This window comes from Chaetodon trifascialis, chromosome 2, assembly GCF_039877785.1.
Source record: "Chaetodon trifascialis isolate fChaTrf1 chromosome 2, fChaTrf1.hap1, whole genome shotgun sequence".
NCBI classification, from domain to species: Eukaryota; Metazoa; Chordata; class Actinopteri; order Chaetodontiformes; family Chaetodontidae; genus Chaetodon; species Chaetodon trifascialis.
The window spans coordinates 8,356,665-8,378,105 of NC_092057.1; the positions used below are offsets into that span (position 1 = coordinate 8,356,665).

Below are 21,441 nucleotides of genomic sequence, written 5' to 3' on the forward strand. Positions count from 1 at the left end.
CCCTTTCTATGTTTGTCGGGTGAAGCAAATTCATTTCATGTATCTGTAGATTTACATTTATGCAGATATTTTCCTACAAAGACACTAGAAGTAACGTCAATCACAGATGAAGCAACTAAAGGTCAGAGGTCAGAGGTCACAGCAGAAAACTTTCTGTCATGAAGTGAATTATCAGATCTCAGATCTGCTTTCATCAGTTTAGATTTCTGTTCTTACCAACATCCATTGTACTGCATTAAAAGCTCACTGAAGTGAGAGTACTGAAGTATCGTCAGCAAAAAGTACTTCAAGTGTCAAAAGTAAAAGTACTCATCAGAATGGCTCCTGCGTGCCATCGCACGTGCTCAGCACGCGCGTGCAGGTGTACGCGGTTTCACGTTATATTAAGCAGCAGCAGCAGCAGCAGCAGCAGCAGCATCGTCATCCTCATCATAGTCATCCTCATCATCCTCATCGGGGACGTGAAGTTTCCTCAGAAGACACCGTTAAAGGACGGAGTCTGCAGGGGAATCCCCGCTGCTGCCCTCCGCCTGTCCAGCCAATCATAAACTCACCAGAGGACAGTTTCACTGCATCTGAACACCTGAAACGAGCGTTTCCACCTGGAGCAGCTCCGCGTTGACCTGTGATCCGCTTCGGGCTGCCGATGTTCCCGCTGAGCTTCACTTTCGCTTTGCGCAGAGCGGTGCTTCGCTGTGCGCGGCGCCCTGTTTCCTCCACGCGCGAGTCTGACAAACGCGTGAAATCCCTGCGATCAGATCCACGTGCGGCCCGGCAGCCACACCGCACCGATACTGCTGATCGGTATTGATTATCTGTGGTCGATAGAGCAGCAGCGGAAGAGGAAATTAGAAGAGCAGGAAGTGACTTAACATCAGCAACCTGCTGCCGCCGCTGAGTCAACACAAGTCAGTGAATTATGAACACATGAAAAAACTATGACATGAACGCTTACTCAAGTCAAAGCAGGAAAACTTCATTAGAGGTAAAAGTACACAAAGGGAAAGAAAGTCATGAGAGAGCAGGATCAACTGTGTTTACAGCAAATCATAGGATTAACTATTGATTATTGATTATCGATCATCGGTGAGTGAGTTCATGGTTTTATTTTGATAAATTGTACTTTTACTCCTGTGAGCAGACTGTTGATGATATGACACGTTTCTGAAATGATTTGAAAGTGACCGGCAGTATTATATAAGTACCACATCATTAAAATATACTCCAGAAGTAAAAGTACACATTAAGCAAAATGGCCCATTTCAGAATAATGCAGAGTCCTTAAGTTCTAAAGTCAGTGGAGGGAAGTAAAAGTACATTTACTTCTGAGGTGTAGTGCAGTAGAAGTATTAAGTGGTAAAAAGTGGAAATACTCAGGTAAAGTACCTCAGTGTTACACTCAAGTACAGCAGATGTCGCTGAAGAACGGAAACAGTCCGATGGTACAAATGAAGTTTTTAATGATGACCTCAGAAACATCTTTACAGCAATATTTTACAAGTTGGACTAAAACTCAAAGACTCGATGGTTCCAGACACATTTAATGCCGTGATACATGTTCGAGCATTAAGAGCACTTTCACAATGATTTCCTACAGCCAGTCCAAAGTGGTAGCACCAGGAAGAAGAAGAAGAAGAAGAAGAAATAAGGAGAAGGCAGACTGACGGCACATCTGAAGCTCCAGGAGGAGAAGAAGAAGAAGAAGAAGAAGAAGAAGAAGAAGAAGAAGAAGAAATGTTTTTAGTTTCAAAATGAATCATCATCATGTGAAGAAGCGAGCGCCGACCCAATGACAGAACAATGAAAAGAACAGCAAGGAACAGTTTTCATTGGCTGACGGAGACACTTCTACAGTTTACACCAACTGAAGGATGTCTGAGTGTTTTCAAAAGCGTCGGATATGCTGCAGCTGTTTGTCACTGACGCCTGATTGGATGGACAACAGGTCACCTGTTGAGATATCAAGCTGGACACACCGCCATGTTGGTGACAACAAGTCACATAAACAGAGATCAAACTTTTCAGTCTGCAGTCAGTGAGCTCGCTGTCGCTCCTACGTCACCATGACCACACACACACACACACACACACACACACACACACACACACACACACACACACACACACACTGCCTCAAACACTCACTGCAGCACCACATGTGGATTCATCCACCACTGAAAATAGTCCTGTCCGCTGATACAAACGATAGTGAGCAGCTGTTTGAGGAACTGAACCTTTTTAAAATGAAACCATATGTTTGTGAAGTGTTTTTAAAGATTCATGTCTTCAGCGGGAACCGATGAGCTTCGAGCTGACAGCCGCAGACAGGACGTCAAAGCACCGAGAGACGGACAATAGACATCTTCATCTGACTGTCAGGCTCAGGTTTGCCTGCTGTGTGGTGGATCGACAAATCAACAAGAGCGCTGAGAAAGACGAAAGGCAGCAGAGTCTCAGTGAACTCTGGAAGGTTTAGCATAAAGATGACTCATAAAAGACGAAATCAATAAAATAAAGAATCTCTTAATGTGAAAAGTGACATCACTTCAAGTTTAAAGTCGTTTCACACTTTCTGATTAATTTAACTGTAGAAAATAATGGAGATGTGTAGTGTCTACGGGCGGCTTTGAGGAGTGAATTAGTGGCTTTGAAGTGCTTATAGGTGGAACAGTTATGACCCAGAACTGAACCCTGTGGGACTGAAAGGTCTCTGCTGTCAAAAAGACATTTACAAAACAAAGATTTTCAAGTCTAGGTGTCCGTCAGGCAGCAGGTACACCGCATGAAGTCCTGTGGAAAGACCGACTTTAAGCCAGAAAACACCGCGACTGTTCAAGTGTGACCGGAGAAGAACAGCTGATCAGAAGCAGTGAAGAGTGACGTTACTCAGGTTTTCCCACGGCACCTGAACGCAGCAGTCTCAGACTGAATATTTCCTGTCTTCTGTCTCTTCAGCAGAAACGTTCGTTAGTGGAGGGAGGAGGACGAGGCCGTCTCTGATTGGTGGACAGCCAAGCTGGGGGGCTGCTGGGCGGAGCTTGGACCTGATCCCCCTGGGTTTCCACAGAGGGTCATGGGGGCGGGTGGGCGTGGGTTGAGGCGGGGGGGCAGGGGGTTGGAGGGGCGGATGAGTGGCGGAGGCTGCTGCAGGGTGGGGCGGGGCTGCAGGAAGCGGGCCTGTTGTTGGAGGGGCGGGGGCTGACGGTGCAGGGAGGGCGTGGCTGGGAGAGAGGGCCGCAGGAGGGGAGGGGGCTGGTGGAGGGAGGAGGAGGAGGCGCTGGACGTCACTGGAATCTGAGCTGAAGAAGCAGAGGAGGCAGCAGGAGATGCACCTGAGGTCACCTGACCCTGCAGAGAGGAGAGGGCGGGGCTTTAATTACCTTCACACTGAATTTGGCTCATAATAAGTAATATTCACATAACAAACAGTCACTTAAAGCTGAGGCTCCTGCCTGGGGGGCCAGGGTCAACGTCACGAAGCCAGTACACTACATGTTGACTGTGGTGTTTTATCTGTGAGGTGGAAACATGGACGATCTGGATCTGAACAGCAGGAACGTGAAGCATGCTCACACCTACAGCACAAACAGTTCAATGTCTCACCTCTTCGTCCTCTTCGTCGGTGCTCTTCCCTGACGGAGTGGTGGAGCTGTTCTTTCCCTCCTCTCCAGAGGTGGCGCTGTCTCCATTGGGAGCTCGTGTTCCCTGTTCGGCCTCCCACTCCTGCAGCACCTCGTCCAGGTTGAACCGCCGCCGATAGTTCACAAAGAAGTTCTTCACCTGTCCCACCGTCTTGTTCCCGATGACGTCGGCGATGGCCTGGAAGTCTTTTCCATATTTCCTGACACCTGAAGAACAAGACGGATGGATTCTCAAACTAGCACCAAAATACACAGAAGATGAAGTAAAAATAAGGTCCTGAGAGACATTTCATCTGGTCCTCTTTCAGCTGTGTTCTGGTAACGCAGCGAGGATGTTCTTCAACAGGTGTGGTTTGTTGGATTTCAGACCCTGAAGAGCGATGAAGCTCACCTTGAACAGCCAGGAGCTGCTCGTCTGTGGTCCAGCGGGCGTTCACCTTCTGGTTACACTACAGGAACAAAGAGGAAGGACTGATGGTCACCCACAGACAGTCTGTATCAGGACCAAACCTCAGCACAAAAAAACTTCTTTTGTTTCCAGAACAACAGAAACTTTATGAGCATTTAGGATGAAAGACAATTCATGTACCATCATCCAAACTGCTTTGACAAAGCAGCTTAACCTGGTTCAACAGTCAGTTTTAGAGTCCTGCTGTTCTAGAGGTTCATGTTCCTGCTGGTCTGACCCAAATATCCATGAATAAAGTTATCAGCATGTGTTGTGTTTACTGCCACAGCTGAGAAACTCATCTGGATGGTGTCTCTCCATGAAGGCTACGTTAGCTAACCAGGCTTAAGTAGCTCACAAACCACTGCAGTAAAGCAAGAGACTGACAACAACTGACAAGACTTCATTTAACTCCAGATCAAATCTCCACATCTGATCCAGATCACTGAGACCTTTGAAGATCATGATCTGGTGCAGTGGCTGGTTTCCTCCATCAGTCTGCTTCATCTCAATCATTCAGAGAGGCATTTCAAAATCAAAATGCTTGTTTCATCCTGTAGATGGCGCCATCCATCAGCACATGTGATGAACTGCTGACAAACATTGTTTCGGAGTTTCCTGTGGACATGTTGACTCTTTCAGACAGACTGAGCTGTGAAGACGTTGAGCTGCAGAGTGTTCGTACCTCAGACAGCCTGAACTCTTCGATCCCAGACTCCAAAAGGTGTTTCAGTCCGCTGTTCATCTGTTTGGCATTCTGCACCTGAAGAACGACACGGAAACACTCAGCTTCAACAAAACTCACAGGAAACACTTGTCTGAATACTCCTCCAGGTATCACCAGCAGGGGGCAGCAGAGCCCAGACAGAGCAGTAATACAGACAGGCATCACACAGGACGGCTCAGGGCAACACCTGAGGTCCTTCACCAGTGCTCAAACATTTCAAAGCAGCCAGTCCACGTCCCTGGAGGGACGTCTCAGGGACAGATGATTGGTTTGCTTTCTGTCTGGTGAGTTACTTCGGAATTTCCCCTCGAGGGACGAATAAAGGAATATTGAATTGCTGTCAAACACGACTGTCTTTATGTGAAGACATGCTGCTAACTGTGCTAACAGCAACATGCTACTGTTAGCATGCTAATGCTAAGCCCATGTCATGTGAGGGTTTACAGGTGCTGTACTAATCTGAGTCTTCGGTGTATTTATTGAAAATACCTGAAGACAAAATTGTGTCACCACAAAGTCCTCCAGAGCTTCAGACTGAGTCGAGCTGATTGCAAATTTTCACATTTAACTTGGCCTGGAGGACCAGGACCTCATGTTCTTATGTTTTTTTAATCCTTTCCTACATTTTCCAGCCAAGTGTTCATGCTCCCTGAGTTTCAACATGTCTGAGTGCATCTTTCCTTTGACTCTTAGATCTGTTCATGAAGCAACAGCTGCAGGACAAACAGGCTAAGACCCAATCAGGATCCGTCCAGGGGCATCTGGATCCTGATGGTGAGGAGGAGATAGCGTGTCCTACCTGTCTCTTGAGGGACACCAGCTCCATGTCCAGCTGACGGAGGAGGGTGTTGGCTGCGGAGGCGCTGCAGGACACGGCCACCACGTCCTCCTGAGTCAGGTACATGCCTTTGGGGGGGCGGCAGCGGGACCGCTGGTGGTGTCGGTGCTGCAGGGTCTGGTGCTCCCGCCGACCCAAAGCCACCTTCGAGCCCGGCACCACCGGCTCTGCCTGGTTCTGCAGATTGAGAGGAGGAGCCGTTAAAAAGTGAAAAGTTTTATGATTTAACTTCTTCTGACGTAAACTCAATCGTTAAGTCAGCTGACGGCAGAGCAGTCAATCCCTGACTGACAAACAGGATGCAGTTTCTGTTTCTGTGATTTAGCCGTCACTGATACAAAGGGGCCGGACAAAATAATAGAAACGTGTATGATCTTGCAGCTGAATCAACACGTCTTAAACATCTCAACCTTCATGAAGGAGGATTTACTGACACCGTGAACTGGACACTGCAGCTCAGAGACAAACGAGTCGCCATCTTCATATTTTGTAGATGAAATAGTTAATTAAAAAAATTACAAACTCATCTGGAGTCAAAATAAAACAAGCAACTGTATGAGAGACATTTTTTTCGTTTAGTTTCTAACACGTACATTCTTTTAAAGGTTATTTTTTGGGGTTTTTGCCACTGATGCACAAACTAATTAGACCAGTGAATTTTAAGAACACTGTAAAAAGCCGAAAAGTTGCATGTTGGAGAAACTTCCTGTAATGAGGCTTCAGGTATGACAGGTGTGTCCACGAACCTCTTTCTTGGTTTCCTTGTTGGGGTCGTAGTCGCTGTCGTTGGCTTCAATGGGATTGGCCTCCTCCATCTCCTCATCACTACGGCAACAACAACAAGCCAAAATTCATTGGTTACGCGTCATTAAAACAACAAGAACAACAAACAACAGGAGAGGACGGTCATATTTCAGCTTAGATCAGCTCCTCCACTTCCTTTGTGCATTGCATTGTGGGACAGCAGCGTTCATCATCAGCCTTTTCAGAAAATCAAGTATTTTTACTGCAGAATGGTTTAAGAGTATTTCAGCATCTCCTCCAGTGTGAGTATTGGTCAGACTCAGCGGAGCTTCAGCACCATCTGCTGTTCAGACACAAAATACAACCTGCTGAGACCCGAACAGGGACGTCTCTGTTCAGGTGAGTCTGAGGCTCAGCAGGTGAGGCGTCCTCACAGTATGTCAGTGTCTCCGTCAGGTGTCCAATCGGTCAGTCCTACCTGTCATCCTGGTTGCTCCTGTTGGCCAGTTTTCGAGCCTGTCGGTCCATCAGACTCGTCCTGGAGCGAGTCTTCTTCCAGGAGTAGTAGTACTTCACCAGACTGGAGATGGATTTGTCCGGTAACTGAACGGGACACAAGATTCAACAGTTACTACCAGTGAGTACAAAGTCCTTTAGACCGGTGGTTCTCAACTGGTCTGGCTTTGGACCCCACCATCACCCCTTAATGACAAGGCCCGACACCAACAGACGGCACTCTGCTGCATAAAAAAATCCCCTTCAAAATAAAAGCACAGGATTTTTTTTTTGACCTAACAAAGGCCGTGACCCACTGAAAACCAATCCTAAAGTGGGTTGCAACCCACCAGTTGAGAATCACTGCTTCAGATGGCGTTTGATCACAAGGCTGTGTGTCGAGGATCTGATGCTGAGCTGAACAAACAGAGCAACAGTGTAAAGCTTCATGTACTTAAAGTATCAGCATGAAAGTACTTGCTGTGCAGTAAAACGTTTCCTCTGACTGACTGACTGACTGACTGACTGGTGGTTTGACACCCCCGGCTCCTCATGTCCATGTATCAAAGTGTTTTTGAGCAAGACACTGAACCCAGTCCAGATACCATTTTATCTACTGTCTACAGTGAGCTTGTTTAGTCAAGTTGTCTTTTAAGCACTAAGAAGAACCAGGACCTGGATGAATGAGGATCTTCTCAAAGTCCTGGTCCACAAATCGGTCTCTGGCGGTGGTCTTACCATCTGCTGGATGCGGTGGAAGCTCTTGCCGTGGAAGCTGAAGGCCTGTTCGAACAGCACCTTGTCCTCCACCGTCCATTCATCTGGAAACGGGGTGAAGTTCGGCAGGTCGGCGAGAGACTTCTCGATGTTGTGTTTGTGCCAGAAGAGCATGCCAAGCGCCTGGATGCACACACACACACACACACACACACACACACACACACACACACACACACACACACACACACACACACACACACGTGTTACTAATGATCTCTGATGTGTCTGAGCGTCTCTTCTTCAGCTTCCAGGTTGTTTTCACTTCCTGCACGTGTGACAATCATAAACACACTTGCAGCTCATCCAATGAAATGCTTTGTCTCTGCACTTGAAGACGACCTTTTGCTGTCCGTCACCGCTCATTTTAAACTGCTGACTGCTGTTCAGAGGTCACACATGTCCACAGAAGACAGATTCATACAGGACAGACATCACATGACCTCTGTGTTCAGTGTCATGTGGTCTGTGATTTGTAGTAGAATCTTTATAAATTACAGATTTGGCAGATTACAGACGACCTCTGAGGCAACATTCGTCCTGTGAGAATGTCCAAATTTGTCTGTCTCTGTGTTTCATGTTTCCAGGTGATTTTGGCACAGAGGAACACCTGGACGACCTGATCTCACCTGCAGTCCTCCATGATGGAGCGGAAACTTTCTCACTAGGAGTTTCTCACTGATGACATCATGATGACATCACAGATGAACCTGCTCACTACCTGCACAGGTAGATATCATTTAAATATTTTGGAAACTATGACAGAAACAAACTGAACTCATTCAGTTTTTTTGTTCTCTCATCTCATGAAACGTTATTTCACTTCATTTACAGTCAAACACGTTCAAACTCTTCCAGTCGTACGAATCATCAGCTCCGGTGATGCTGGGCTGCTCACGTGTGTTGGACAGCTGACTGACGCCTGATCGACTGAATCGACATTTAAGTTGATGTCCCTTAAGTGGACGTCTCACTGAGCAGCCGATGTGTCCGTTCAAACCTGCAGATGTTTCAGGTCAACACATGCTTTGGTGGACGTTTTGGTGGATGGGGGACAGAGTCTCGATGTGGACTCACCTGCTCCACATTGTATCCGTGTTTCTCTTTGGCAATGGCGATGTATTCGTCCACTGTGGAGGAAGAGCACACAGTTCAGACCGGTCTGAGGACCTGGTAGAGGACTGCAGCTGCGTACAGAGGACAGGAAGTGGACTTACACTTGGAGTCGATGATGGTGTGATACGGAGACCAAACCAGCATCCCTCCGCTGTCTTTGTCCGAGTACTTCATGGAACCTGAAGGAGAAGAAACATCATCAGTGTCGTCGGTTTGACGGTCAGCTCGTCTCATCGTGTCTAATTGAAGAGGCTGTTGAGCTGCATTATGGGAAATGTAGGATGCAGTGTTTCAGGAGTTTGACCCTCACTTTGAAACCTTTAACGCTTCACTTCTTCACTCTTTACTTTATTCCTCCTCGTCTCTTTGTCAGTTTCTGTAAATTAATCTGCTGCCAGGCGTTCAGGATGGTCACATGACTTAAAGCGCTTCCTCGTTGTCAGCAGCTTCCTTCCTGCTTCTTCAGGTCTGTGTTTTATTTCCAGTCTTCAGTTACTCTGAGAATAAACCTGAACTCAGACTGAAGTCCAAAGTGTTTAAAACGATCAACATCTTTCATTTCAGTTTCTTTTCTGGAGTCTGATTCCAGTATGAAGGACAGTGAAGACCCCCCCCCCCCCCCCCCCCCATTCCGTGTCTGCTGAGGAGAAGAAGGAAAGAGGAGCAGTGAAACCCTAAATCTGTTGAAGGTCTTTAAACTTCAAACTGTTTCTCACTGTAAAATGTTCCAAACACGACCAATAGTCACAATTCTTCCAGCACTGAGAAATTAATATTAGATATGTTTATTAAAGTTGAAAAATAAACAAACTCTGGTCGTCACAGTTTTCTCTCAAATGTGAGCGTTGGTATCAAACTCCAATATTTTCTCTGTTCAGAGAGTCTAAAAGAAATTCAAAGAAGAAAAGTGTGAGTATTGAAAGTCAGATATTGGATATTTTAATATTTTCTCTAGTGTTGAAAAGTTATTTGTTTATTACTGTTGTTGCTCACAGCTGCTTCCTCTCACTGTCAGAGAATATTAGAAATTATTCGGGACCAAAAGAAGAGCAGAGAAGACAAACCAGCTCATTAATCTTCACTGATCTCAAATTGCTGAATGTGAGTGAGCAGTCGAGGTAGCCTCGGTTCATGTTTCTCCTTAAACCTCCAAACACTCGGTATGAAGCGAGCGAAAGCCTGACTGAGACGGACCAGTCACGGTCTGAGGCTGTGAGGACTTCACAGTCTGGAGCCTGCATGTCTCGAGGCTACCACCGTCCGTCACTCAGCGCGAACACTGGAAAATCTCACCGGGCTCGAACTCCGGGATGTTGGCTTGATAATCGGCTCCGACCCGCATCCCCACATCTGCAAAACAGTCACATCAGACACAGAAAACGTTTGATCCAAACGATCAATGACGAAAACGCGCACATACGGAGCGAACACAAGCTGTTCGAGGCTATACTCACCGTGTTCGTCGTCGCTGCCGCTTTCGTCAGAAAAATGTCCGTTAGAGGCGTTGGACGGACTCTTGGTGCCGTTTGAGCGACCTTTCCCTAAATACTCAGAGCCTTTATCCATCATTCCCGGCATCTCACCGCTCAAACGCACCGTTTTTTAGACGCTGTGTCGGGATATAAAATGTCAGCAGGAGCTGGAGGATTTTCTGCTGCTGTTCGCTCACCGTCCGCGGCTCCGTCCGTGTCGCTGTCGCGCTCCTCTCTTCGTTCCCGCCGCGGTATGTACGGTCAGTACAGGCTTTAAAACATCACAGACAGCATCGCAAGAGCCTCCTCCTCGTTTTGTATAGTTTTAATATGTAAAACGGTTCATGTGGGGAGATTTTTGACGTTTTAAACCGGTGACTGAGGGAGGTCTAACCACCGCGGCGGAAGGCTTTTTACGCACCGTCGGGCGGCAGTGCGACTCCGGCTGCTGCGGCGCCTGTAGCTGCAGATCCTTCCGCCGACACAATTCTAAACTAAAATAAAAAGAAATCCAAAATCAAATGAAAACTGAGATTAAACAGCAACAAAACTTTAAATAAAGCAAACTTTAAATAAACAAAAGCAGAATGGAGTAAAAAATATCTGCAAATCAAAAATATTACAGATAAACTGCAAACATCATCATTTCACATGAAAACGTATCGCAGACTAATCACATAATCAGTATGATGACATTATTACAACACATGTTCAAAAACGGACAAATATTAAAAACTCAGACTGTTTTTTTGTGTGTTTTTCTCCTTGTTTATGTCATTGTTGCTGCACTGACGCTGCAGTACCAGCAGGGGGAGACACCGCCCAACAATCCGCAGAGCTTCAGGACTTCACAGTCACGAGAGGCAAGCAGTGGTGAGGACATTCTTAGCTGTCCCACAGTCCAACAACAACACAACCAATGAGAGGACAATCATCATATATCAGGTTTAAATGGGAGAAATAAATACATAGAACAGTCGTATGAAGCGTGACCAACAATGAGTTTGAGAGTCTAGAGTTCATCAGTCTCATGTCCTGCAGGGACAATGAAGCTGTCCCCGATCAGTTTGTGGTGAGGCGATTGATCCTGCTCTGCTGGGCGTAGACGTCCTCCGTGGATGGACTCTCAGTCCTGGTGACGTGCTGAGCAGTTTTCACTGTCCTCAGCTCCACAGGGAGCAGTGAAGACTGCTCAGCACGTCTTTGTCAGGGTGTTGGTGTGGTGAGTCCAGATCAGGTCCCCACTGATGTGAACCCTGAGGAACCTGAAGCTGCTGGCTCTGTCCACCAGAGTCCCACTGATGGAGGCCCAGTCACTTCCTGTGGTCCACCATCAGCTGCTTTGTTTTGCTGCTGTTGAGCTGCAGGACATTGCTGCACCAAGACGTTGGGACTCTGAAGCTTGAGGACAAATGTAGAAAAAATTCACACAATGAACTTCATCATGTACATTAATTCTTCAAAGGTTTGGACAATAATGTGTGAAAAGGCCAAATATGTTGTTGTTTTACTGTTTGCACTAACAGGGACATTCCTTCCTTCCTGTCTCTGGAGGTTTTTAGAGGCACGAGATGTCACTTAGCTCCGCTTTAGAGACCTCAGTCCCTCGTTCAGACCTTCTGCGTCTTAAACTGTCTGTGCTGAAAGTAGATGGAGACAGTTAATAAGCTCCAATGGAGTCGTCCGTTTGGACGCTGCTGGGTGGGCTAGGGTGATGTAATGATGTATGAAGCAGGTACCTGTTTCTCTCTCTCTCTCTCTCTCTCTCTCTCTCCCTCTGTCACCATCTGCAGGTGTCTCTTTACCATCCTCTACCTCTCTCTCTCTCTCTCTCTCTCTCTCTCTCTCTCTCTCTCCTAGTATGTTCTAAGCTCTCTCTACCACAGACAGCCTCACCGTGGCTCATCTCAAAGCTCCTGCTGCAACCATCTGCCAATAGAGAGAGAGACAGAGAGACATGAAGAAGAGACAGGGAGAGAGAGAGAGACACGAAGAAGAAGGAAGGAGGGAGGGAGGGAGAGAGAGAGAAGGAGGGAGAGAGCGAGAAGGAGGGAGGGAGGGGTGAGGGAGCTCCTACTCTACAGCGCGCGGGGTTCGTGCAGCATCAGATATGTGAGCGGTGGGAAGCAGCTCTGCCTCGCGCTGCAGGAGGACGGCAGAATGGCGGGAGGACGGCGGGGTCTCGTGGCCCCTCAGAACACTTTCCTGGAGAACATCGTCCGCAGGTCTAACGGTAGGATCCGGTCCGGTCCGGTTCTGTCCGGTTTATACACCTGGACTGCAACAGAGATAGCCTGTTTGTGGTGTGAAGTGTCTCGTGGTTCTGTTCGGTTGTTTCATCATCAGACAGCTTCACTGTAATAGGCTCTTTATTCCAGAAAACCTGCACGTGCCTGGTTCATTACCTTCATAGTAGGCTAACATTAGCTTACCTGCACTTCTTAAAGCTAACAGGTATTTGTCTTGATTAGCTTCCAGCTCTTCGTAGGAAAGCTCCCACTGTGAGTCTTTGTAAGGTAAAACTGTTTTTGTTGTCAGATTTTAAAGCTCAGCAGCTCATATTTACCTTCTTTTTCATAAAGTTTTGTCTGGCTATACTTCTATTTTGTTAAAGGCTAGTTAACCAAGGTTTACAATAATATTTCAATACTAGTACATAGTTTTATATTTTAATAATATTTTCATGTTTAAAAAGTTAGCCGAGCACATACTTACCTTCATTTTTAGGATGTTAAGTGGAAATTTCCTTATTATTGTAAATAAGAATAAAAGAAACTATATGTTGCCTCTCCTATATTTGACTTTGTGTAAAAAAAAAAAATCAAAAATTTGTGTTTTGAAATCAAGCTTATTTTTCAAAGAAATCAAACTGAGGAGTTGCTGATTTTTCCCTTGTTTATTTAATTGTGAGTTGAACACATTTATTTTGGGCTGTTCAGTAGTTTCTGACATTTTACAATTATCAATAAATAGTTAGCAGCTTTATCAATAATGAAAATAATAATTAGTTGGCATTTCACATTAACATGTAAAGCCAAAGTAGAGTATGTATATATAATCTTTATATCTTTAAGGATGAGTTGGACATTATGCTCTTCTGCCATCAATATAATAGAGTTGGTGTGTTTGCCCAGCAGCAGGTAACACGAAGGACACCTTTCCTCTGTTAGCTAAAGGTCACTGAACACTGCTCCATAAAATGATGGATATAATGATGTTTCAGTTATTAAGGCTAAATTTTTCCGTGATATTCAGACTGCAGAAACCGATCCAAGTATGTACAGAAAATATTCTCCATCCTGTATCAGTGTTTGTAGAAAATGACCAATCAGGAACCATCAAGCAGTGCTAACTAAAATAATGCTAATAAACAAAAACCCACTGAGGTTTTTACATAAGTATGATGGGATGTTGCATGCGTTCCTAGAAGGAACGAGGGACTGAAACCGTAAGACGATGAAGGTGTGACGGAGGTGGTCAGGTGTGGTCGGGTGCTTTTCACAAGATGCAGTCGTCTTTGGCAGAACAGTATTCGTCTGCTGTGGTTAGCCGTTAGCTTTGCTGTGGGTCTTCTTCATGTCTTCTGTTGTCGTTTGAGTTCAGCTTTGTCCTCACTGTCCTCACTGCTGCAACTGTTTCTGCTCCTTTAACCGCTTTTCTGTTCAACTTTTCAGTTTGGACAGTATCGTATAGACAGACAGGTACAGACCAGCATTTCTGTCGTGTACATGTACCCCCCCCCCCCACACACACACACACACGCACACACATGCACACACACTTCAGGTTTGTGTGTGTGTATACTGTGTCTCTGTGTATAATCCTTGTTGTGTGAACATCTGAGCTTATTTCCTTATTTCATTTTCCTGCTTTATTATCATATTTTAGCTCCTAAAATTCTTACATCATGATCGCTCAGCGGTTTCACACCTGTCAGCACTGGGATTTGAGAATAAAGGGAATTTTCCAGCACTCCGCCCTGTACCATCACACCACCCTCACACAGTCCACACCACCCTCACATTTCTATTAGAGCACATACAGCGAATCCTAAAATCACCACGAAGCAACATCAGAGCAGGACTGAGTTAACTAGTCTTTGCATGATGTGACTGCAGCCAGGTGTCAGAATCAGATACCTGGTTGAGATGAAATGCTGTGAGCATCATAGACATTCAGCTCTTAGTTTATTCTGTATGACTGAAGGACGTGAACACATCATAGTTTATACTTCAGCTGTGATGTTTGAGAGGCTGCTGGCAGAGAGACAGTTGGCAGCAAAGGGTGAATCTGAGCACGATGATGATGATGTAAATACAGTCACTGATGGAGCATGTTTCTGCTCGATGCAAACACATGAGAAAGGCTGTGATGGCGTCCGTCAGCGTTACAGCCAACCTTTATTTTTTACTTAGAAAGATTACAAAAATGGAAAACCAGGAGAAACTCATGAGAAAGTTGAATCAGCTCTTCTCTGACAGTGTCTGCCTGTCTGCACATCAGATGACCCCACATGGAGCCTCAGACCCAAAGCTGAGCCGGGATGAATGGTGTGTTTACTGTTCACCTGGTGGTGGAGTGTTACTGTCACCATAGACTTCACCAAGATGTCAAATCCTCAGAGTATTAAGAGCTCCTGTGCAGACTTTTTAGTGTGATAAACCTTCAAACTCACGGATCTGCCACTCAAACTGGATTTACTGGATCACATGTCATCGTCTCACCTGAAACAATGCGCTTCACCAACAGCCCTTTGTGTTTTCAGCCATGCTGAACGGGTTCTTCAGACTGAAATCAATAATTGTTTTATGGATTGTCAAGAGTGTTCAGACGTTCATGTTCCCCTCAGGATGATTGGACTTAACTTCTGACTTTCCATCTAGCGCCATCATCAGTCAACATTTACATTTGACCAACACATTTAAATACCTTTAAAACTGATCACATTCAAACCAGCTTCAGCTGCACTTGTCTCTTGTTAGCGTGCTAATATACTAAACTAAAATGGCGAATGCAGTAAATATTAACATGTTAAGGTTATAAATGTGAGCATGTTAGCATGCTGATGTTAGCATTTAGCTGGAAGTATAAATACATGCCTCTGGTCGCCTCTGCAGCGGTCGTTTATCACACCGCCACCTCGACTCCTGCCCACCTTTACACCACAGGCTGCTGCTGCTATCAATCTAATGTCATCTCCTCACACAGCTGGCAGGGTGGGCTGCAGTTTAAATGGACGCCAATATGACAAGATTAAGATTAACCAGGAACATAAATGTCGTTGACTGTCTGAGACCAGATACTTTGGAGCTTTGCTCCTTGTTGATCTGTCAGTTAAAGAGGCGCATCGCCTAATCCGTGAACTTACCTTCTGTAAATCAGCTCCTGCATGTTTTCCCTCACACTTCAGTGGCAGAGAGCTCTCTACGTCCACCAGAGCACCATCGCTGTGTTGACACCGGAAACAAAGATGGCAGCCTGGAAGCACCTTTAGTGCTGTTTTCACTCTGAATGCCCACCACATTTGAGCGTGATTGGTCAGTTCTACAAACCAGTCCGTGTGAAGAGCGAAGGCGGAGGAACCCATTGGCTATCGTCTGATGATGATTTAGCTTTTTATTAGCTTTTAAACATGTCTTTATTTGCATTTATGTGTGTAGAGATTCACCAAAATGTCGCATTGCTGAGTTTGAAGGTCACGTTGCTAATCGGACTGTAAACAATGACCAGCGTTCAGAACAGGAAGTCATGGCTCAGATGTCCTCTGAGGCTGAATCATCATCAGATGATGGCCAACGGACTCTGAGGCCGGCGGTGGTCAGCTGCTGTTTAATTCAGTGTAACAATGAACTATGGCTGAATAATTAATTAATTTGGTTCTGTGGTGCTCAGACCAATTCACCCCACCTAATTAAATGAAGCTTTAGAGTCTGAAGAGCTGCTAGCGTCCCCGAGAGGCTTCAGTCTCAATCACAGCACAAATCAGACAATGGAACATTTGTCCTGATGGTGGCGCTAGAGGGAAGAGCAGCGAAATATGAGGAAACCTCCTAATTGGTGTGATAATTAGTGAGTGCTGTGCAGCCAATCTCGTCTCATTAAATCTCAGCTCCACATGGAGTTTAGCTGATGGAGGTTTTTTTTTGTTATGTTGAAATAGTGACATGAAGCTGTTGTGATACAAAAATCTGATCAACGTCTGATACGAATGAAAGAAAAAGGGAAAATTGACTATTAAAATACACCAAATGAGAATGATACTTTCAGCTTCTTGTCACATTAATGTGCATTTCAGTGTGGCTGACATGTTTGTTTTGTTTGTCGTGGCTGTTTGAGCTGAACGACGTTCAGCTCGCTCATGCATTTTGCAGCGGAGTCATGAAGTTCAAGTCCTTGGAGGATTTTTAGGAGCATTTTAAAACCTTGAGCTGCGTTTCCTCTGCTGGGGTTCAGCTCAGGCTTTTGTTTGAAAAATGGATGTAAAAATCTGAAAAATTCATGAAGTCATACCTGAATGTTTAAGCGTGAGGCTCTGTGATATTATAGTCGAAACAATCAACTCACTGAGATACAGGAAGCAGTTTCATTTGCAGCTGTGTGACATTCATGCCAGCAGTATGCAGTTTATCTGCCGTCAACTTCAGCTGAACCATAAAATGCATCATCTGCCAGACACCTCCGTCAACACCAGTCTTGCTGCTTTGGACAAAAGTGAAACATTAAAACTTGAAATTTTGCTATGAAAGTCTTGAAATATAGAATACTGTACAAGCCATTATCTACAGTTATTACACATACATGTTAGCTTCCGTCTGACTTAACAATGTGCTTTCACGTGATGCCTTGACTTATTTTCATGCTTCAAAATCGAACAGAAGTCCTAAAATCTCTGCAAGAAGAAGAATCTTCATGTTTTTAAGTTTTCTTCAGTATCACAGCGACCCAGTGATCCAGTCTGTACATCCATGAGTACACGGCAACAGCTAACTGTTAACAGGAGCCGCTAACAGCAGCTGCTAACAGGAGCAGCTAACAATTCTATTTTTCTTTTTAAGCAGCTGTTTGCTGGTATTTGTGGTTTTGTAAGATTGATAAGTAAAATGTGTTTTCGTACCACGAGGCCACATGTTGGCCTACGACTCATTAAGTCATTTTAATGAAAAAGCTGAAGTTATCAACATTCACTCTTTACATACCTGTCTGTGAGGACGAGGCTGGTCCAGGATCAGATCTGAATCCTCCTCTTTATCCCACGTCTTCATCCGTGTCATTGTCTCTTTTAGTTTGCTTCTCTTCCTCAGTCAGTTGTCTTCATTCCTGCTGCTGCAGAATCGGCCGTAACCACAAGATATAACACTCGTATCAGGTTGACCTACGGTTCACTTTCAGTCTGTCAAAGTGATGCAGAGTGTGCAGAGTTTCCCGAAAGCGTCCTGGAAGACTTCAGTGTCCTGGCCAAATGGGACAAATTCCCGTCAAATATTATCTGTGACTGTTGTCCCATGTTTTTGTGTTCATGCTGCTAACGGGGACACCAGTTCTTTAAACTGGTCCAGTATTGAGCCATGAAACAGGCTGCAGTGTAATCCCAGCTGGTGTTTTTTTTTTGTCATGGAAATGAACGTCCACCAGTGTCTTCGTTTGTCGCTGACTCAGATTGTTGTTCTTAGTGTCTGATGATGGAAAGGATCCATACTGAGATTGACGTTTTAGTTAGAGTAAGATCCCTCTTGTTGAACCACAAACAGCTATTATATCGCTCTCACTGAAGACACCAGACTCCATTCACAAATCAGGAATTTAACATTGTAAAACACACTTTATTTAAACTGACAGAAGGAAAAAAATAAAAAAACTCTTCAAAACCTTCTTGGTTCATTTTTCACTGCTCCATCGATCAGCAGTAACTCTGGTTGAAAAAAGGTTGAAAAAAAACAACTCTTAATTCAGCCAATCAGGAGAGAAGTGAGAGAGAGAGAAGAAGAAGAAGAAGAAGAAGAAGAAGAAGAAGAAGAAGAAGCAAAAACAGCCTGAAGAGACGGAATATTTTCTAATGATTTACATGATGGTTTTGCACACACACACACACACACACACACACACACACACACACACACACACACACACACACACACACACACACACACACACACACACACACACACACACACACACACAGAGTCAGGGAAACCCTCTGTGTGCTGTAAACTGGTGTGTTTGTGTTTGGTGGACTGTGATTGGCTGTTAGCTCTTTGGACTGCAGTGCCCAGACTGAATGTTAATAAGAAACACTGTGTGTCGTAAATATGATATTTTTAATGAAAATTACCAAAAATTCACTGGTTTCAGCTAAATGTATCCAAATGTGAATATTTTCTGGTTTTCTTATCTTCTCTGAGAGTAAACTGATATATTTTGGGTTGAGGGCGGTTGGTTGGATAAATGATAACAGAAGTGTCAGTTGCAGCCTGAATCAGTCACATGCAGAACATTGTTAAAGGTTTCTGTTGTGCTTCGCTCAGGTGAGACAGAGTCTAACCTACTGGTTTCTGTGGTCAGATACCAACTTCGTGCTGGGGAACGCTCAGATCGTGGACTGGCCCATCGTCTACAGCAATGACGGCTTCTGCAAGCTGTCGGGTTACCATCGAGCCGAGGTCATGCAGAAGAGCAGCACTTGCAGGTACGACGTTGCCCCCTCACGCTGATTCTGGATCAGTGGTTGTTGTCCCAGTCTTCAGTGCTGGACTCTGTTTCCTCCTGCAGCTTCATGTACGGAGAGCTGACAGACAAAGAGACGAGCGAGAAGGTCAGACAGACCTTTGAGAACTACGAGATGAACTCCTTTGAGATTCTGATGTACAAGAAAAACCGTGAGTACTGCAGTTTTCCACAGCACTCTGAATGTCACACAGTCTGCGTTAAAGGTGCTTCATCTGACCTGAATACCCAAAAACCCAGAAACTCAGGACCTCAAGACCTCGAGAACCAGTTCACATCCTAAACTGGGACACGCCATGCTGACAGCTGGCGGCCTTCAGCAGCAGAGCTCGTCAGTGAAGGAGAGAAGTGTCTGACTTAATGAGCTTAATGAATCAGCAAGTTCACTGATTTACTTCAGCTTTTCTTTATTTTTCTTCTGCACCTTTGTTTTCTGCTCTGAGCACCAAACCGTCACCAGCTGTTACTTTTTAGAGTTCAGGCATCACATGACGCCCTGAGCAGAATGTGGCCGGCCTGTTTAAAAGCTGGTCAGTGGCTTTTATCCAGAGGGCTGCAGGTTGTTCCTCTCATTCACACGTTCACCGACACTCACAGACACCAACCAGACGCCGGCTTGGCCATCCAGTGTGTTGTTGAGTGACTCCTCTGCATGTGGACAGGTGTCGTTTAATTCCCTTTGATAAAGAGCTGACAGGAAATGACACTGACTGAATGCAGTTTGGCCACCAGGGCTCCTTATTCAACCCTCAATTTAACTCGATCGGTCAAAGTATGTGTCAGAGGTTCCTGTCAAACCCAAACTGCATCCTGAATGTTCATCTTGAAGACTTTTAACTTTGCTTTACAGCTATGTCTCAAACAACAAGCTTGATGAATGTAAGAATATCAGACACTCTGGGTGGAGAGGCCGTCGAAGCACCTGGACGATACCTGAATCACTCATTATGGACTTGATGTAATGAAATGATGCTGTTCTGCTTCTTCTTCCTTCCTCTGTTGTAGCTCATTATCTTTATTACTGTTTTTACGTTCATCATCTCCAAGTCCATCTCACAGTGACTTGGTAAATCATAACATTAGATTCTGCCTTCATATGTAACTCTGTTACTTCTGAGAATGAAATCAATGTGTTTAAACTGTCCGTGGTCCTCAGGTTGTCTTGATGTGCGACTCTCAGTGGCAGACCTGAAGCCAGTTTGAGGCTGTGTTTGTGTGTCAGAGTCCACATGCTGTTCTCTGCTGCTGATGACCAAGCTCGATCTCTGCAGGTTGTGATGATCGTGCCATGTTCAGGCGGCGTGAGCTCTGAATCCAGACCGGCACAGTGCTGGTCTGAGGTGGCTGGGTGTGGTTTCCGCTCCAGTTTGGCACACAGTGTGACACAAGCCGAGCAGTGAGTAAACAAAGCCGGCCATGTGTGTGCATACCTGTCGACACAAGGATTTAGAATAAGGGAAATGTTCCGACGCTCCACCCTGGACCGTCCCACCACCCTCACCACAGTCCACATCCCCCTCACATGCAGACAAGGAGACACACAGAGAATCCTAAAATCATCAGCAGCAAAAAAGACTGAGTTAACTAGTCCCTACGTGACGTGACGGCAGCCAGGTGTCAATCTAAAAGATACCTGTTGAGGTGAAATGCTGTGAGCATCAAAGACATTTAGCCCTTAGTTTATTCTGTATGACTGAAGGACATGAACACATCACAGTTTATGCTTCAGCTGTGATGTTTGAGAGGCTGCTGGCAGAGAGACAGTTGGCAGCAGAGAGTGAATCTGAAAACGATGATGATGACAGTTACGTCTCTGAGGCTGCAGCTGAGGGTCGGTCGTTGCGTTGATGCCGTGGTTGTCGTCTGAGTCTGTGGTCAGAAGTCTCTGAAGCTCAGTCACAGCAGGAGTCACAGCTGATCTCAAAGCATCAGACGAGTTTTCAGGGTAACTGAGTCAGAACAGATGAACGTCTTTGGTCTCTGGACGTCTTCTCTCGCTCCTCCGGCGTTCGCTGCAGACCTGGTTGTTGCTGTTTCCTGCTGCTAGCAACAGCAAACCGCTTGAACTCTGTGCTGTTATCTTTCTATGTTTTATCAAATTGCTTTCACTCGTCCTCTCCACAGTTAGCAGAGTCTGCTCTACTTTCTTCATCATCACTTCTCCTGAAATATCTCCAAACTGCTGACAGAGCTCCTCCTCCTCCACCTCCTCCACCACCTCCCTGCTCCACTGACGGCAGGTTCACATCATGGTGGCGTAAAGAATCAGAGTAGTGTGATGAGTAGGAGTACTGTACATGAGCGCAGTATGGGACCCGTCCATACTACAGCAGCACTGTACGAGACACACACTCAGAGACACGTGCTGAGGAACGACCGCTGCAGTTTATCTGAACCACCCAACCAACCAATCAGATTGGACCAGGTAGGATGGAGGTTTTCCCAGTTAGTTCATAGGCTGA

General features: G+C 45.5%; 2 protein-coding genes across 2 annotated transcripts in view; one reads left to right on the plus strand and one right to left on the minus strand.

The window, feature by feature from the left end:
* Window positions 1-1,437: 1,437 nt before the first annotated feature.
* rcor3 (REST corepressor 3) lies at window positions 1,438-10,479 on the minus strand. The gene is made up of 12 exons (XM_070974119.1): window positions 10,241-10,479; window positions 10,080-10,136; window positions 8,888-8,965; window positions 8,748-8,800; window positions 7,632-7,793; window positions 6,877-7,001; window positions 6,401-6,479; window positions 5,616-5,831; window positions 4,775-4,852; window positions 4,033-4,090; window positions 3,604-3,848; window positions 1,438-3,348 (listed from the first exon to the last, which is right to left on the minus strand). Exons 1-12 carry the CDS (start codon window positions 10,362-10,364, stop codon window positions 2,968-2,970), a joined length of 1,656 nt encoding a protein of 551 aa, XP_070830220.1. The 5' UTR covers window positions 10,365-10,479; the 3' UTR covers window positions 1,438-2,967.
* Window positions 10,480-12,338: 1,859 nt separating this feature from the next.
* Window positions 12,339-21,441, plus strand: part of kcnh1b (potassium voltage-gated channel, subfamily H (eag-related), member 1b) — a 37,198-nt gene continuing 28,095 nt past the window's right edge. Inside the window, exons 1-3 of the mRNA XM_070974109.1 lie at window positions 12,339-12,491; window positions 18,818-18,941; window positions 19,025-19,131. Of these exons, the coding sequence (XP_070830210.1) occupies window positions 12,419-12,491; window positions 18,818-18,941; window positions 19,025-19,131 (304 nt within the window). The 5' untranslated portion in view covers window positions 12,339-12,418. The remainder of the gene's footprint in view (window positions 12,492-18,817; window positions 18,942-19,024; window positions 19,132-21,441) is intronic.

What these genes read in the sequence shown, in the direction of transcription:
- rcor3 (XM_070974119.1), bottom strand. Translation starts at nt 10,364, where the DNA reads ATGCCGGGAATGATGGATAAAGGCTCTGAGTATTTAGGGAAAGGTCGC. An exon ending in CACCATCATCGACTCCAAGT is followed by an intron (nt 8,801 to 8,887) that starts GTAAGTCCACTT and finishes CTTCCTCCACAG; the next exon opens with TGGACGAATACATCGCCATT. An exon ending in ACAAGGAAACCAAGAAAGAG is followed by an intron (nt 5,832 to 6,400) that starts GTTCGTGGACAC and finishes CTCAATCTGCAG; the next exon opens with AACCAGGCAGAGCCGGTGGT.